The sequence below is a fragment of the Protomyctophum parallelum genome (genome assembly GCF_964188405.1).
Source record: "Protomyctophum parallelum genome assembly, chromosome: 8".
In the NCBI taxonomy this organism is placed as follows: Eukaryota; Metazoa; Chordata; class Actinopteri; order Myctophiformes; family Myctophidae; genus Protomyctophum; species Protomyctophum parallelum.
The window spans coordinates 45,159,048-45,175,529 of NC_139703.1; the positions used below are offsets into that span (position 1 = coordinate 45,159,048).

A 16,482-nucleotide genomic window follows, 5' to 3' on the forward strand; every position below is an offset into this window, starting at 1 on the left:
AAAAACATACTCTGCATGCATTCGGCCTGGTGGAGACAATTACTGTAACACTGATGATTTTATGGGTGACCAATTGTGCGTTCTGCTTATGGCTGCTTAGTTGGCCATCATTGCTGTTCTTTATTAGCGTGAAAATTGACAAATCTGCCAGTGCAAATTTAATCACATTTGTGTATTAGTCTGGTGATGCCAGGCTAGTTCTTTATAGAGCGGACATAGAATACGCACATCGACAGGCTGGGTGCTGGGCTAAAGTATGGATGGATAGTATGGATGGAGCCTGCACACCGTATAGGTACAAAATACTTTCTTTATTGACATTTTTGACAAAGTTTTGTACGAAGAAACGTTGTCAGAAATTTCAATAAAGAAAGTATTTTGTACCTATATGGTGTGCAGGCTATAGTTCTTTATGCCACTGTGCAGCAACCACCTCTAGTTTAAGTAGAATCTTGTAAAAGTTACCAAATGTGGCATATGTTGTAGTGAAAGGAGTCACACTATAGGATGGTTTCTGTCCGCTGTAAGACAGGACCCAGCTATTCACAGAGGGAGAGGCAGGAACTGCAGGCGCATTGATGCAAAAGGGATGCAGTGTAAGCCTGCTTTGGCAATGTAAACGTATGTTTTCTCATGCCAATAAAGCCCTTTGAATTGTAAGCCTCTGCAGTGCCTTTGGTGGGTTAGCATCGCTAACTAACCTTCCCCGCTCATTGGCTTTCCCAGACTTAAATGCTTGTATTTGCTATCTGCTGCTAATTCTCTCTAACCACACTATTTAAGCGTTTATCTGATAACCGCCTGTGGAGCCATGTGTATGCATGGCCACTGTGCTCGCCTGTCATTAACATGCGTTTTTTCTTTAACTCTTTGCTGGCCCCCTACAAGGAGGAGGCTGGGTCACCAGTTGACAGTAAACAGGAGGTATTTGATGTCTGCCTGGGTACCACTGTCTATCTGTCCGTCTTACCAGTGTGCTTCGTTGTATGCTGTCTCTCAGTCAGTCCAACCATTGACTTGTCGCTCAGTCTTTGTGTCGGTCTGGTCTGTAGAGTATGTCATTCCATCTTCCAGTGTGTTGATTACAATGTTGTGTAATTGTTATAGCTGTTTTTGCAGCGAATTCAAAATGAGCATCCATGCATCATAATACAGTAAGAGTGCAATGGCCTCATTGAGGCATCTTGTGGATGACAGCGAAGAAAGCCATTGATTGAAAAAGCCAAATTATGTTTCGTTTTTTTTTGCCACTAGACGCAATGCCCAAGCTGCTTGACAGCAGATCAGCCGTCCACCCAAACTAGGGCTCGGCAATATGGACAACATCATATATCATAATAATTATTATTGCTATTTCCTAAAATCATTGACAGTATTTCAATGCTTAAAACTAGGAAAAGACTAAGTTAACTTATCAGGATATTACGATCCCAGATCTAGTCTCATATCACAATATTGCCCAACCATTATCACAAACATCATCTTATGGCCACTTACTTTGCACTACTTCAGACTGATGATGGTGCAGTGGCACCGTTGTGGTGTTTACTCTTCGACTTCCACTGCCGTATGCTGAAGAACCTGCGTTCGACAGTCAATCTTTGTCCTGCCTGCCCGTCTTCCCCCTTTGACTGACTCTCTGTCTCTGCATCTGCCTGTGTTCCTCTCTATACCTACTGACCCCACAACATCCCCCACCCCAAATCCCCTCCATCCCTCATTCCTGTCATCTTCTCCTGCCCCAACTCTGCCCCAGCTGTCTCAGTTGGACCAGGAGACCACCCCTCGACACAAACAGGAGGTACAGCCTGCTGCGTTCAGCCTCTGTATGCTCTGTGCCGTGGTTCATCTTTACCACCAGTGTGTCACTCCACCGTAGCATTTTGACAGTGTTAATTAAAAAAGTACCACTTTGCTTGTGTTCTGTGCCAGGCACGCGTCTAGCTGCATGTTTATAGATGTTTATTGTAATTTGATGTTGTAACATTTTTATAACGGCAGCTGGGACTGCAGGATATTTGATTGCCTTTGCGGACTTTATTGCAAGAATGTTGTTTATTGGAAGGTTTGGCAAGTCTCCAATGGAATGCTTGTTTCTCTATTGATGATGCAACACTGGAATGTATGCCTTCTAAGAGAAGATGGACATTGATATTATAATGCCTTGTTATACTGTTGCTCATAGAACATAACAGATTTTCAAGACTGAAACTATTATTTCTGTATGTGTGTAAATTATAGGTGTACAGTACTAATCATGCAGGTACTTCACTAATCTGAAATTCAGTGAATGATCAGACATGTGAAATATAGACTTTTTGCTATTTGCTAATTCGCTTTAGTTGTGAATATATTCATAATTTTATTTTTCCTGTATTTCAATGTGTTCAATAGCATCCTAAATGTAATTTTAGCAGAGAATTGCAATGCAGTCACAACTGCCAAAACACCACACAGATCCATATAACTGATTATTTGAAAAACATTGGTGTTAAATTAATTGTTAAATGTAATGTTGATCACAGTCCACTTGCATATCAAATCACAATATGATTTAATTGCGAAAATTACAATGAGTTCTTGCTATAACATACACCCACCCTCTCTCTCTCTCTCTCTCTCCTCACTGTCATTCTGTGCATCCCTCCTCTAGTTTTTGGACAAGTCGGAGGATGTCTTACTGAAGCACCAGGCCAGTATCAATGAGTTGAAGAGAGCCCTGAGGGAGCCAAACAGCAAGCTGACGACCCGTGAGAAGGGTCTGTCAGAGACCTCCCCAAGTGGCACGCCCGAGAAGAAGGCAGTGAGTGGAGGGGTTATGGGGTTCCACTGGGAGTTCCACACTGGTCAATATCCCACATCTCAAACGTCCTCTGATGTTTGGCATTCCTTAAAGCGGACATTGATATTCCAGTCTTTGCTGGTGCCCGCTGGTGAATTTCTCCCTTTTGCTGCTGTAGGTTAAAGCAGGACACACAAGCTACCGGACAATACCTTGCTCTGTCTGTATGCTTTTTTTTGTATGCTTTACCTTGTCTTTGAATAATTCAAGCCTGAAGATGTACTGGTACGATATAAAACAGAAAAGCAAATTTATATATATTTTGGAACGCTAGTTACAGTTAGAAACGGTTTCCCCTGTCAAGGGACAATAGATAAAAGCACTTTTATCTCCTCTGTGACGATATTGCTGTGAGATAGAGATCGCAAGAATGAATAGAGTCAGCGATGTTGGGGTTCAAGCCAACATAGACGAGTTGAAAGCTACAGGGTTTCAAGACCCTCTGACAGTTTCCGACACCTGTATTAAAGATAACGAACAGGTTTCATGACGATCAGATAGGCGATCGCGCTCATTCATCTACGTGCAAAGCCACCATCCCCTACTGTTCTATTTCAAAACATGTGGGTGATGTTTCAACAGCTTCATTAAACACATCCACCTAGTTTGTTGATGTTGGTACAAATTGATTGAAGGCCACACCCAATGCTACACTCATATACTCGTATAATGGGATGTACTTTAACCCATTCTGACCTGAGATCAGATTCATACAAGGTTTCCGCCGGACACACACTGGTCTGATGAACCCATTCTGACCTGAGATCAGATTCTAAAAATGTCAGTCGTTCTTCGATTTTTCAAAAATAGCAGACCTACAAGCTCGTATCGCGCCACTCGGTGGCGCGATATGAGCTTGTAGATCTGCTATTTTTAAATAGCTAAAGCATAACATGATGCTGACACCAAAATGGGTGCCCGTTCAGAATGGGTTAAGTAACCATCACATTTGAAAACTTGCACCTACAGTAGCAACATGTGTTTGTAATGATTGATTATTTGTATTTATTTATTTATTTATTTGAAGTATGGTATGTTATGCCAAGCCATGCCCATTTCTTTATGTGTAGCGTCCCCCTAGTGGTAAATTTCAATGAAACTTAATGTATCTTTTAGGTACTTAAGTAGACATACCCTGCAACGTACATACCCTTTTTTCCATTTGTGCAAATAGGGACATATCTGTCGTGAAAGTAATGGACACAATGCCCTCTCATGTCTCTCATGTCTCTACCACTTACCATCTCACGGAAATTTGCAAAGATTCTGCAGAAGGAGAAGAACTAATTTGCACAAAACCAATAGGGTTCAGACTGTTGGACTTGAACCCTTAAAATGTCTGGCGTACAAGTGAATCTCAGGGGGGCTTGAAGATTACTGACAGCTGTATCTCAGAGTGAATCAACTCAAATAGATTAGATTCACAATGTCTTTTGAGATTCACCAAATTCTAGACACTTGAGAGAGGATTGTCTGTGCTCTCCATTTTCTAAGATTGCCTAAGTGATATAGCGGTAGGCTCACTTTGTACTGGATCACATAAAAAGAGCTCCCAGAGCTTTGATCGATTTCTTTTGTGGCTGTTCCGGGTATGGAGAATGAAGATTGCAGCCTTCAGATAGTGTACTTCCATTCTTTAATTGGTTCAGTCACTTCTGTTGCATCTAACTTTGTTGATAGACAGTCTCTCACCCTGCAATGAGAGCAATCAGGTCATGTCCGGTGGATGTCAAACATTGCCTGTGGCAAAATATGCCGTGTTTTATGATCCAACGGAGATTATGGCATTTTTCTGTTGAAGGACTGAAGGTGGGAGCTTTGAAAAAAAAAGAAAAAAAAAAAAAGAAAACATCTCACTGCCCTTGAGGAGTTATGTCTCACAGAAATCCTGAAAAATTAGCCCTTTGATGTGGGTGCAGAAGGGATTATATTTGCATTGCAAATAGCTACTTAGTTGGTTTGACGGATCTGGCAGGTGTATACAGTGCATGCAGGCTGGCATGCACTCATGAAGAAATGTTATCAACACTTTCTGTGTGACTCATTCCGTTTCAGTTGATTTGGTATTTACCCGGTTAAAAGTTCTGCTGCATGAAATGGCATATAAGACTCCTGGGATACTCGAATGACCAGAATGACGCACTGCATTTTCAGCTGTAACAAACTTGTCAACACGCATCGATACTTTTCTCAGTTTAAATAACGTCTTTTTGTAATAGATAGATAAGTGTAATTAGCCGAAAGAGTCACAGGTCTCTCTAACCAACGGCTACTCTCCCCTCTGTTCTTCTGCTCTCTCTTATGGCCTGTCCTTTCCCCCCGCCTGCCAGCTGGTTGTCCCAGCAGGGGGGGAGGACGCTGTTAACTGCCTGTCGGTTGAGGGTTTCATCCAGAAGACTGTGGTGACTTCCCCTGAGGTTGCACATTTCTTTCTGTCTCTCTGTCTCTCTGTCTTTCATGATATAATGTGGTTCTCAAAGTTTTATTTATTTCAAGGACCTCCATAACTCTGAGAGTGTATACACGTGGAAACAAAATGGACCGGTTTGTACACATTTGTACACTCTCAGAGTTACAGACCTGCAAGGGTCCATTTGGAACCCCCTCAAGAACCCTGAAAGTCCCTGGACCCCACTTTGAGAACCACTGTGATATAGCATACTTAGAATTATGATTGAATGTACTGCATGATATATTTCATGTATATTACTCCAAAACCTAAGCATGTATGTATGTATTCTTTCTTTCTTTTTTTTCCTTCATTTTTTCCTTTAGACATTATAAATTACATTATTGTGTTTTAATTGTTTGTAGTAGTGCTGTTTTGAATTATCTAACGGTGTTAATCTATATCAACATGTAGGGCTCTGAGGAGTGGGTACTGATTGACAAACAAGTCGCTTATGAACAAGACCATGACTGGAAAGCGGAGGAGAAAAACAATGCTCTCACCTCCCCCCCATTAGTGGAAGATTCCTCTCGGGAGACAGATAAACTAGTGGAGAACGAGAAAGAGACGGATGTTACCACGATGATACATATCGAGGTAACGGGGGATGAGGAGCAGGAAATGAAACACCACACTGATGATTTTCCATCACCTCCATCAAGGGAAGCACAGGAGTGTGCTGAACCTTGTCCCACGAACAAAAGCCGTTTCATGGTTCAATTGTCTGAGACGGCGGACTCGTTTCAAGAAACATCTCCGGGTAAACTGTGTCAGGCCCTTGACCCTGAGGCACCAGACCCACAGCAGGGTAACCTGTGTCAGGCCCTTGACCCTGAAGCACCAGACCCACAGCAGGCAAAGGAACACAAGCCCTCCCATAAGCAAAGGAGAAAGAAGAGGCCACAGAGTTTGAACCTAGGAAAGTCTGCAGAGTTCATCTATGAGAAAGAAGGTGATTATTCAAACGGTGAGGAAAACGAGGGCTCGGACTGGGAGGACAGCTCGGAAAAGACGTCAAATTCGGGAAGTCATACAGAGCCATCTCCAGAGGTGACTAGTACAAAAGATGACCAGAAGACAGATGAGGATCAGATAGTCAGGGTATATAAAGACAAAAAGAGAGACGATGTATCAACAGCAGAGTGCAAAGACGTTTTTACTCAGGGAACAGGCATGGCAAAGAGCAAAGAATGTCAAGAGGGTTCAGCAGATGTAAACATAGGCTCAGTGAATGGCCCCGGGAAAGCAGGGCATGGTGATTTGATAGCAGAAGGTAAAGAGGAGTACATTATCAACACACACATAAGAGGGAGGAGCCTAATTGACAACAAGGAGCTAGCAGAGGTCAAACTCAGACAGGTCAGGACACATGAGCGAAAAGTCAGCAGCTCTGGGGCAGAGGATATGGAAAGTGTTATGGGAGACAAGGTTCAGAGGAGGTCCTTCCACAGACTATCAGGCAGCTGCCAATCAGAAATCACCCGAATCGTTCCTCTCAAGCCAGAGAGGTCAAAGAGCATAGCATGCAAAGAAGACAGGGACAGGCCAGGTCAGGAAGAGCTGCTGCGCGGCATGAGGAGGGAATACCGCTGGTCAGTGGGCTCTCCAGAGGGCACCTCAGACCTTCAGTGGGCCGACATCTCGAGCTTCCACCCGACATTGGCTACAGATCTGGAGGCTAGAACAGAAGCTGACTGTTATCATTTCACCGGCGGACCTATAGAGAGCCCGTCATTCGCTTCAAAGGCCACCGCTCTTCCCAAAATGGCTCCACCGGCGCCTCCAGTTAAAACACAGAAGGCCAGGCAGTCTGGACTCATACTGCGGAACAGCCGAAATGCCAGTAGGGAGCCTGGCGTGGATGCAGCCAAGAAGAGACACTCGGTAACTGCTTGGCATCTGCTCTATTCATTGGAAGTAAAACATCGCATGAGCTTCAGACAGACTCGCACACCATTTTTCTTCTTTTTTCTCCATTTTCAGTGACTTGAAAATGTGCATACAATACATATTACATGACATGTTTATGAAGAGGGGGCGGAGTGTTACTTTATGTGACAGTTCTTTTGGCTCCATTTACCTGGTGAAGTCAGTAATGAGTAATGAATTCCGTACCTCCCTCTGCCTTCATACATAACTGCATCACAACATCTGGGAAATGTGTAAAATGCACTGCTGGCTGTGAACCAAGCTGCTCAAAAACAAAGCACAGAACAGATCACGCTTCAATCATGCTTTAGCTTTTGTTTGGTTCTGTTCCCTGCTCTCCCCTCTAAGCCGCTCGTTTCCTTCCAACTCTTGTTCTCTGTCAGAAAGGGTTGTAAGGAAATTAAGGCTCACGTATTGTCATTGCTTTGATTTTTTTTTTCACGACTACATGCCGTATCCAGACAGAAAATACAGAAATCACTATGACATGAATGACTTGAGCAAAAGGGAGAAAAATTACATCATCAATCATTTCAGTGAATCATCTCACCAATGAGTATGGAACTGATTTGTTCCAACATTGCTGTAGATTCAATTGATTAACAACAATTTAGGACATCAGTTCACAAAATGCTGCATAAATTAGGTGACGATGATTGATAATTCTTTAATCAGAACGCTGTGCTGCCTTGGCTCCTGTTGACTGAAACCACAGCAACACACACAGCACAACACAGGCTGCGATCACACTTCACTTCCTTTCATTTCACTGTGTGCCGGCGTGAGTCTGCATGCGATTGGCAGTGGAATGAAAGGAATTTGAAATGAATCCATTTGACAGCTTTCATCACTCCCACCCTTTCATCTGAGCCATGGACTTGGCTTAAACATGAGAAGAGGTGTTGCATACTATAGCTCTCTGTATGTGTCAGCATATGGCAGACATCTAGTTGTAAAAAACACAAAGATCACGTGGAGTCATTTTTATATTAGTTCTCATTTGACATTTTACGATATTGTTTTGCCATCTCAATGCAATTGTGTTGATTGCCAAGGTCGTAATGATGCAGCACTTTCTATGTGACCGTTACTATGCAGAAAACCTGTTGTACACACTGCATGATTGATTTTCTTTAGTTTTTGCCAAGTCACTGCTATTTCTAACATGGAAATATAGCTTGAGATGATGGATTACGATCATTCTTAGCCTCAAACTCGCCTCTTTTCTGTCTTCCAAAGTGTATTAGCTACGATACAATCTTTCTGCGGAGCTCGGAAATTATGCCTGAACCTGACAGATCCCATCTGGGCCTGACTGAAGCCTCTGGGGGCTCATGTTAGGTCAGGAATTGCTTAACCTAAGCTTGGATTTGGTTTGGGATGATAAAACTGCTATTATGATTTATTCTTGGCAAAAGATAATAATTAGTAAATGTCTGCACTGGTTACTGGAGGGCTGGTAAGAAGCGTAATGCCTCAATCCTAGTTTAGGTTTGAACTGAATTTATTTATGTTCAGGTCAGGCCTTAAGTTTTCCGGTCCCAGTCGAGCTCTACCAGGCTGTGTGTGCGTGGCGTGCGTGCGTGCGTGTGCGTACATAGTGTATTCTGCTTGCATTAACCTCAGGATGCCCTGTGCTGTGCTTTCCTCTCCTTCCCTCTGCAGGAGCCTCTCTCTACTCCTGCCATTTATGAAGAGCCATTTGCTGATGTCAAGGTTATTCATTTGTCTTTAAACGCGCCCTCATACAGTATAACCACACCTTCACCATCCATTTTCCCTCGTATCTGCGTATATCACGTTTTACTAGATTATTTGTTTCCTTCATAAACTCTGCATGCTACGTACAGTACCTAGCCACTGGTGCCTGACTCATCTGCATTAGCGTGAAAAGCTTAAAATGTTTCTTTCAGAAACTACAGAGAACGCTGTCAAGTTTTCTGAGGGCACTGGCAGCCGTGACTGCTAAAGATTACTGATTACCTGCATGTAATTGTAATCATTAAACTAATTTGTAATGTAGGCTACTCTGAATGCTTTCAGTGACCTGTAGAATGTAGATGCATCTATTTTGGAGTAAGTACTTAGGTACTTAGATTTCTTTAAAGTACCATTACCTCTCCAATCCTGACCCTGAGCCTACACAGTTATTCAGTACTTATTTTGTTAACGTATGGCTATGCTACAGCATACAGCATGCATTACGATTACGCCTTCGTTTTTTGAATCTTTTATGAATGGCAATACGTTCCGCTTTGACACATCCGGGTGTCACTCCCATCTCATCCTGTCCTATCTTGCGTGGTGATCGTGATCCCCTCTTCTGTGCGTAAATCCAGAGGGAGCTCGGGGACAGGAGGCCCCAGCAGGGTTCGGCCTACGAAGAGGACCGAGAGCACGACGGCTCGGCCGGCATGAGGGACAGCCACTTGGGCATTGAGCGCAGGTGCTCCAGCATGACGGTCAGCTCCACGTCCAGCCTGGAGGCCGAGGTGGACTTCACCGTGGTCATGGACCTCCACTCGGGGGTTGAGGAATTGCCCAAGACCATCTCCGAGCTGGATATGGGCCAAGAGGACTTGGAGGAGACCTCCAGGTTCTACTCGGCCCGTCTCATGGGCTCATACCCTGACAAGTCTCCCGTAGAGGAGAGGCTTCCTGAAGAGCGTGTGCACCACGAGGTAGACACTAGGAAACACACAGTATCTCATCCCTGCCTCATCGTCATCACCGATGAGGTAGACACTAGGAAACACCCCGTATCTCATCCCTGCCTCATAGTCATCACCACAATGGAAACACACAGTATCTCATCCCTGCCTCATCAAGGTAGACACTAGGAAACACCCCGTATCTCATCCCTGCCTCATAGTCATCACCACAATGGAAACACACAGTATCTCATCCCTGCCTCATCGTCATCACCACAATGCTTGCACCGGATCAGCCCTGCCTCAGTTGGATTCCATCACGCATCTTTTACGTTGGACCATCTTCTGTTTTGTGTGGAAGTGTTTATGTTTAATTCATGTGCCTTCTCATTTGTATGTATTTGTTTTGATTCATACATTTAGATTTATTCATTTCTCAATGTATCAACTGCAGTTTCTTGTTGCTTCTTGTTATTTCCTGTTATTTGATTATTCATTTTTGTTTTCCTAAATTTGCGGAATCATTCACAGCATGCGTTTCTGTGTTCAAGCAAAACAGTATTAACGCAAACAGTATAAAGTTCACACAAGTATTTTGTCAGTTGTAGAGGTTTTAAGTCCGGATGTGTTCTAATACTTAAGTTGTGCCTCTTTTCAGTGCTGGAGACTACTCTGCACATTAAAGCTGGCTCATTTGTGTGCTTTGCGTTGTCTCACTGTACCTTTTGTGTCCCCCGCAGCCCCCGGTGGCAAAAAAAGACGCCAGCGCTGTAAGCATGGCTCACCTGCTGAAGATGGCCGACACCAAGACAGAAATCAACACCAATGGCTCGGAGGTCAATTCTAACGTCACATATGTCTCCCCACAGGTAAGATAGACCTACCAGTACATCTCTAAGGGACCTTTCTCCACTAATGTAACAAAGCAATAGTGCTGTTACATTTTGAAGATTTTTTGCGCAGTTGAGATACAGTAAGGGTATATAAAGATACATACATCCAGGTCCCTAATGTCTGGAATCTGTCAGTTGTTGAAGCATACAAAGTCATTACCTTCATTGTTCTCATTGTAAGAAATAAGAATGGTATCACCAATGCAAGATCACAGACATTCTAGGGCTATTAACTTGTAAACTGAGAATATTCATCTATTCAAACATGTATTCACCAAAAGCATGCAGTTAGCTGATTTAAAATATGTGTGTGCTCGTGCTACGGACAAGTGTCTTCTGTGCCTTCTCTGAATGGGAGATTTACTTAGTGCCCCAAAAGTTAATTTCAAGCCCTGCCTCCAATCAGTCATTTCTGTACAATATTTTTTAGAGAGATGAGGACATCGGCTACACGGTTTAGAATTTAGAATTCTAGATGCTTCTCCCACTGCTCTGGAGCCACTGATGAATGTGTGTCCATTATTGTTCTGTGGACTTCACTGACTGAATGGACCACATGAATGACATCATTACGAAGTGATTAAAGTATTGACAGGGAATTAATGAGCAGGATGAAAGCGGGTGGGAAATCCATTCATCTCCAGAGGCAAGGATTTTAGCTCAAGCTGCCCCACAGGTGCCTGATTAAAATTAATTACCGCTGGGCTCATTTGCCATTCAGCTACTGGCCTGACTGAACAGTGGCAGTGATCTTCAGAGGAGGCCTTTGAAGCGCAAGCTAAGTCTCTGGTCACAGTTTGAAAATATGTCAGAATATGCCATAGTGGCTTTTCTCTCTCTGTGTGACTGCGTGACTGTGTGACTGTGTGTCTGTGTGTGTGTGTGTGTGTGTGTGTGTGTGTGTGTGTGTGTGTGTGTGTGTGCGTGTGCGTGTGCGCCTGCTTGCCTGCAGCAAACAGAGGATGACGTCAACTGCACAGAGACAAAGGTCTCCAGCACTGACATAGCTGCACCAGCAGAGGGAGACATGGTATGTGGCCATGCCGGTTTCTCTGTACAAAGGCATGGCTGCATGTTTTCCCTGTGTCTGCTGTTCTGTCTGCATGTCAGTGGGATGGGGAGTGTGAATTTGGAAGGCATTAAGCCTGATTCATACATTGTGGAGCCAACGTGTCGCCGGCAGGTCGTTCCTGTGACATACCTTTCACTGCATAAATGAGTCTTTACACAGTAGACTCCTGAGCAGTCCAGACACAGTGGCCTTGTGGTTAGAGTGTCCGCCCTGAAACTGGGAGGTCGGGGGTTCAACCCCCGGGCCAGGTCATACCAAAGACTGTAAAAATGATTCCTGAGTGCGGCACGGCTGCAGCTCACCGCTCCTTGGCTGCGGCTGACCGCTCCAAGAGAGGGGTCAAATGCAGAGAACAAATTTCACTTCGGTAACGTGTGTGACAAATCGTATGACTTTGACTTTGACAGTCAACCCCCTCCCAACTCTCAGGATTCAGGTTTTTTACACAGGCTGTAAATCAAAACAGTGAGAGGCTTCATGGAATATATTGCTTTCATTTTAAACTAATTCACTATGAAATGTGCATGTGCTGCTCCTAAGAATTGATTATTGATTTGTTCAAGTAATACATAAACATAAGGGTTGTCGCATCATGGCTTGTGCCATAGACTGCATGATTTTGACAAGAGATAGCTTAAATTAAGCTTCTTCGATATTTTTAGCAATTAGTTCCTTAGGTCTTCAAGAGATTTTGTGAGACATGAGACATTGACCCAAATGTACTGTATACAATTTTGCAATACTGCTTGTATCCTGATTTTTGACTAACAGTTGATGAACAGTATTATGGGTTCCAAATTGCCTTTACCTTTCCTCTGTTGACTTTATGAATTCTTAATCATGTATTAAGTGTGTATTAATCATGCTAATGCAGATTATACTCTTCACACAAGATGTCCTCTTGACTTCATAATGTTTCTGAATTTGTGATTTTTGTCTTCACACAGATTCTCAGTACGAGGGAGGCATCTATTACCCTTAAAGAAAATGGCTCTCCTGTAAGTATCCACACAAATTATCAAGGCTTACTGTATATTTGTGGGCCCCTAAATGACTCCACCTTGTGCATCCTTGCTGTCTTTGCGTGGAGTCGATCTGTACTGTATGTAATATACCGTTAGATAGAGGCTACGAAGATGTTTATGTCCCCATTGTTGACCAGATGTTTATGCTCAAGGCATTGACTGAATGAGGCTGACACAGTGATATTTGCTATGAAACAAAGCCCTTGATGGTGCAATTCAGGCTGTCTCTCTCTCTTTCGCTCTCTCTCTCTCTCTGTGTGTGTGCGTGCATGCGTAGGTGCGTGCGTGCGTGTGTGCGTGCGTGCGTGTGTGCGTGCGTGTGAACTGTGCGTGTGCGAGTGCCTAACAACTACATAACTACATCATATCTGCACACGTGTGCAATGTACTTAGGCACTCACTACTACATTGCTACTACCACTACAGTCACTGTGAATGTGTTCGTTCATAATGTAACACATTATTACATTATAGAAAAATCAGTTATGTTATGCGCTCATGTTTTTATTACATTATGAGTTGATTATTACATTATGAGTTTTCTTTACATTATGAGCCCTTATTACATTATGAGCAGTTATTACTGCTCATAATGTTGCTACAGCCTCCTGCAATGTGAAAACTGATCCTGGAACTGTACAGATGGAGTGAATCACTAATATAATGATTGTTCTGTAGGTGAAAGCAGGCCACCCGGGCAGAGACTCAGTTGTGTCCCCCCTGACCGTCACAGCTGATAATGTCACCTCAGCAACCACTACTCAAGTTACCAAGGTACATGTACTGTATGTGCTCATAGGGCTACTGTCTCTACATGCAGTATCATAGCTTGAAACGACTGGACCAAATGTTGTTGTTGGTGACGTGACTGTATTTAGCAAATGCTTGACGAACAAATAACTGTACTTTCTGTTGTCAATTTACAATTTAGGCATTTAGCAGACTCTTAGGGCCGATTCATACTCCTATTTTAGAGCCGAATAAAAGTCCGTTCGGCTCTGTAGAGCCTACAATGTGACGTCATTTGAGGTTCGGGGGGGCGGGTACTGTCCTAAAGTCGGCTCTTCGGTGCTACTGAAAATTTCTGACGAGCCGAAATGATTTCGGCACTACAGCGCCGAAACAGCTGTAAAATAGGAGTATGAATCTGCCTTAAATCCAGAGCGATTTACATTAAGCAAGAACAAAGAATAAAAAAGCATGGCAATACATCAAATACATACAAAGTAGTTATCATGAATCATACATAAGCTAAGAGCGTAACAGTGGAAAGTCTATATTAATGAAACTATGCATATATACACTATACAGTGCTATGTTTACATAAAATGCTATAAGTCTACAAAAACTGCTCTCTAGGTCTACATAAAAAGCTATCTAATATACATAAGTTGAGCCTTTTCATACGCCTGTAGGAGGTCGAGGCTAGGTCGAGTACTACGGCAAGTGCTATGGGCTGAAGAAGTGGGTTTTCAGACTGCGGCGGCAGTTCTGATTGCAATGGGAAGTGCATTCCTTAGTTTTGGAGCCAGAAGGGAGAAGAGTTTGGGACGTGTGGAGCGTTGTCCCAGTGTTTTTAGGGAGGCTACTGCCAGCTTCCCTGCGTCGGCTGATGCACTCGGGAGGGTTTGTAGGGTGCGATCAGACTTGCAAGATATGGTTAGATTTGGTTGCTTTGAATGGCAGCATCAAGATTTTTACTAGTAGTTTGTCATTAACAACCTGACTTTTGTCTCCCAGACTCCCACATATGGATTTTTAATCTGAAGCTTGAGTTTGACCAAGAGGTCAAGCCAGAGGCGAATACTTCTTATAACTGTCAGGGGTACTGTTGGGTACTTCATTGTAGACAACCTGTATACTCTACCCGGCGGTGGATTTGGGTGTGTTCTAAATAAAGTGTTAGTGTTGATTATCGTGTATTAATCTAATTATAGTAAACTAATACTATTACTAAAAAAAGATAAAGATCAAGGGAAAATAGGCATATTTACAGTACAATAATGTTTCAAGTTTACACATACAAATACATTACACATAACAACAAAAACACTTAGAACACACCCAAATCAAATCATATTACGGTGTACAGTACGTATTCAATCAATTATTCTCTCTCCTCTTCTACAAAAATAAACATTACTGTCGCTCCTGCGAAGCTGTCATTCTCTTGTATTATATCGTAATTGTATTAAATCCCACCACGGAGTAACCTCGCGGCAGACTATTCACCTCGGAGCAGAGCTCTGCTTCGGAGGAAAGTCTGGTAAGGCTGGCCGTGTCGGTAGGCCAATCAGAGGCAGACGGGGCGTTACCAGGTCTATGCTCGGATGTAGCGCCTGACTGGCTCCTAGGGGCTGAATTGTGCTTTGTGGGTTTGCTTAGTTTGTTTTACTCATGCTTGTTCCTAACTAGGTTGTGTGTGTGTGTGTGTGTGTGTGTGTGTGTGTGTGTGTGTGTGTGTGTGTGTGTGTGTGTGTGTGCGTGTGCGTGTTTGCATGCGTGCGTGTGTGTGTATTGCAGACTGTGAAAGGAGGCTACTCAGAGACCAGAATTGAGAAGAGGATCATCATTACTGGAGATGATGATGTGGACCAAGATCAGGTAAGGTTTAAAGGTGGTATTTCCCCATAATGCAACTGATCGTACACAGTAAAATCCTGAGTGTTAATTTAACACTTGAGAGCCCTATCTTGCACCTGGAGCGTGACGTAAATAAGGACACAAATGTGTCATTGCTAGTTTCCAACCAATGCACTCATCTGTGTGGCCATTGGCGTGGGGGCTTAAATACGGTGTAGTTTGGTGCCTTTCTATCTGACGTAGAGTGATTTATTTTTGCCAGGTGCTTGAAAAGCGCCTGGACTACATGTGCTACAATGCTACTGCCTCTAGTAGTGACCATAGTGGACACTATTTCATGATTGGCTGCCTTGTCTCTAAGAGGCCTCTGCCAATGGGAACCCATAGCCTGAACGGCATAAAACCCATACTCTGAACGCTGCAACATGAAGCTGTGTGCTGAGGCAGAGGCTGCGGCACACAAACTGATTATTCTGTAGCTGTTCATAATCGAGAGCTTGCTGCACCTGGTAGTTATGACTGAGTCATTCTTGTTTATAAAAAGCTTAGACCAGCCCTGAACTGACCATCAAGCGGCACAGATATTTATATTAACTCATCCTCAATCACCCAATGGCGCTTGCTGCCGATGATGTCTTTGCATTTTGATGCTATGAGCTATAAACATTACATGATTATAAACATTTATAATGACTGTTATAATCCCTTATAATCACAAAAATGAGATTATAATGCATTATAGACCCGACATTTAAGTGAAGTGTTACCCTAAGTATATTACTGTTAGAATTGTGAATTGTTAGTATGTGATGACAAATTGTGTTTCCCCAGGCCCTTGCTATGGCCATCCAAGAGGCCAAGCAGCAGCACCCTGACATGCTGGTGACAAAGGCTGTGGTCATCCGGGAAACAGAGTCACCCACCGAAGAGCAGCATAGGAAATCAGAAGTACGTGAAGCTGAGCACGCACACATACAAAGTTCACATCACTGTACTGTACATAGCTGACAAACATTAGACTGTGAAAATTAAGGAGAT

The 16,482-nt window shown here is 43.3% G+C and overlaps 2 protein-coding genes across 6 annotated transcripts in view; both read left to right on the forward strand.

Annotated features, from left to right (window-relative positions):
• The window catches only part of LOC310863565 (band 4.1-like protein 1), a 92,105-nt gene that overhangs the window by 73,653 nt on the left and 1,970 nt on the right, over positions 1-16,482 (forward strand). The window contains exons 13-21 of one of the 5 annotated variants that reach the window (XM_083772000.1): positions 1,757-1,801; positions 2,654-2,803; positions 8,886-8,936; positions 10,612-10,740; positions 11,717-11,794; positions 12,784-12,834; positions 13,540-13,635; positions 15,385-15,465; positions 16,276-16,392. In XM_083772000.1, coding sequence (XP_083628126.1) covers positions 1,757-1,801; positions 2,654-2,803; positions 8,886-8,936; positions 10,612-10,740; positions 11,717-11,794; positions 12,784-12,834; positions 13,540-13,635; positions 15,385-15,465; positions 16,276-16,392 — 798 coding nt within the window. The remainder of the gene's footprint in view (positions 1-1,756; positions 1,802-2,653; positions 2,804-8,885; positions 8,937-10,611; positions 10,741-11,716; positions 11,795-12,783; positions 12,835-13,539; positions 13,636-15,384; positions 15,466-16,275; positions 16,393-16,482) is intronic. The other 4 variants (XM_083772003.1, XM_083772002.1, XM_083772001.1 and 1 more) reach the window with 4 other exon arrangements.
• On the forward strand, positions 6,300-7,615 carry LOC310863736 (uncharacterized protein; the record flags this gene model as incomplete). Its single annotated transcript, XM_083772231.1, has 2 exons — positions 6,300-7,175; positions 7,604-7,615. Exons 1-2 carry the CDS (start codon positions 6,465-6,467, stop codon positions 7,613-7,615), a joined length of 723 nt encoding a protein of 240 aa, XP_083628357.1. The 5' UTR covers positions 6,300-6,464.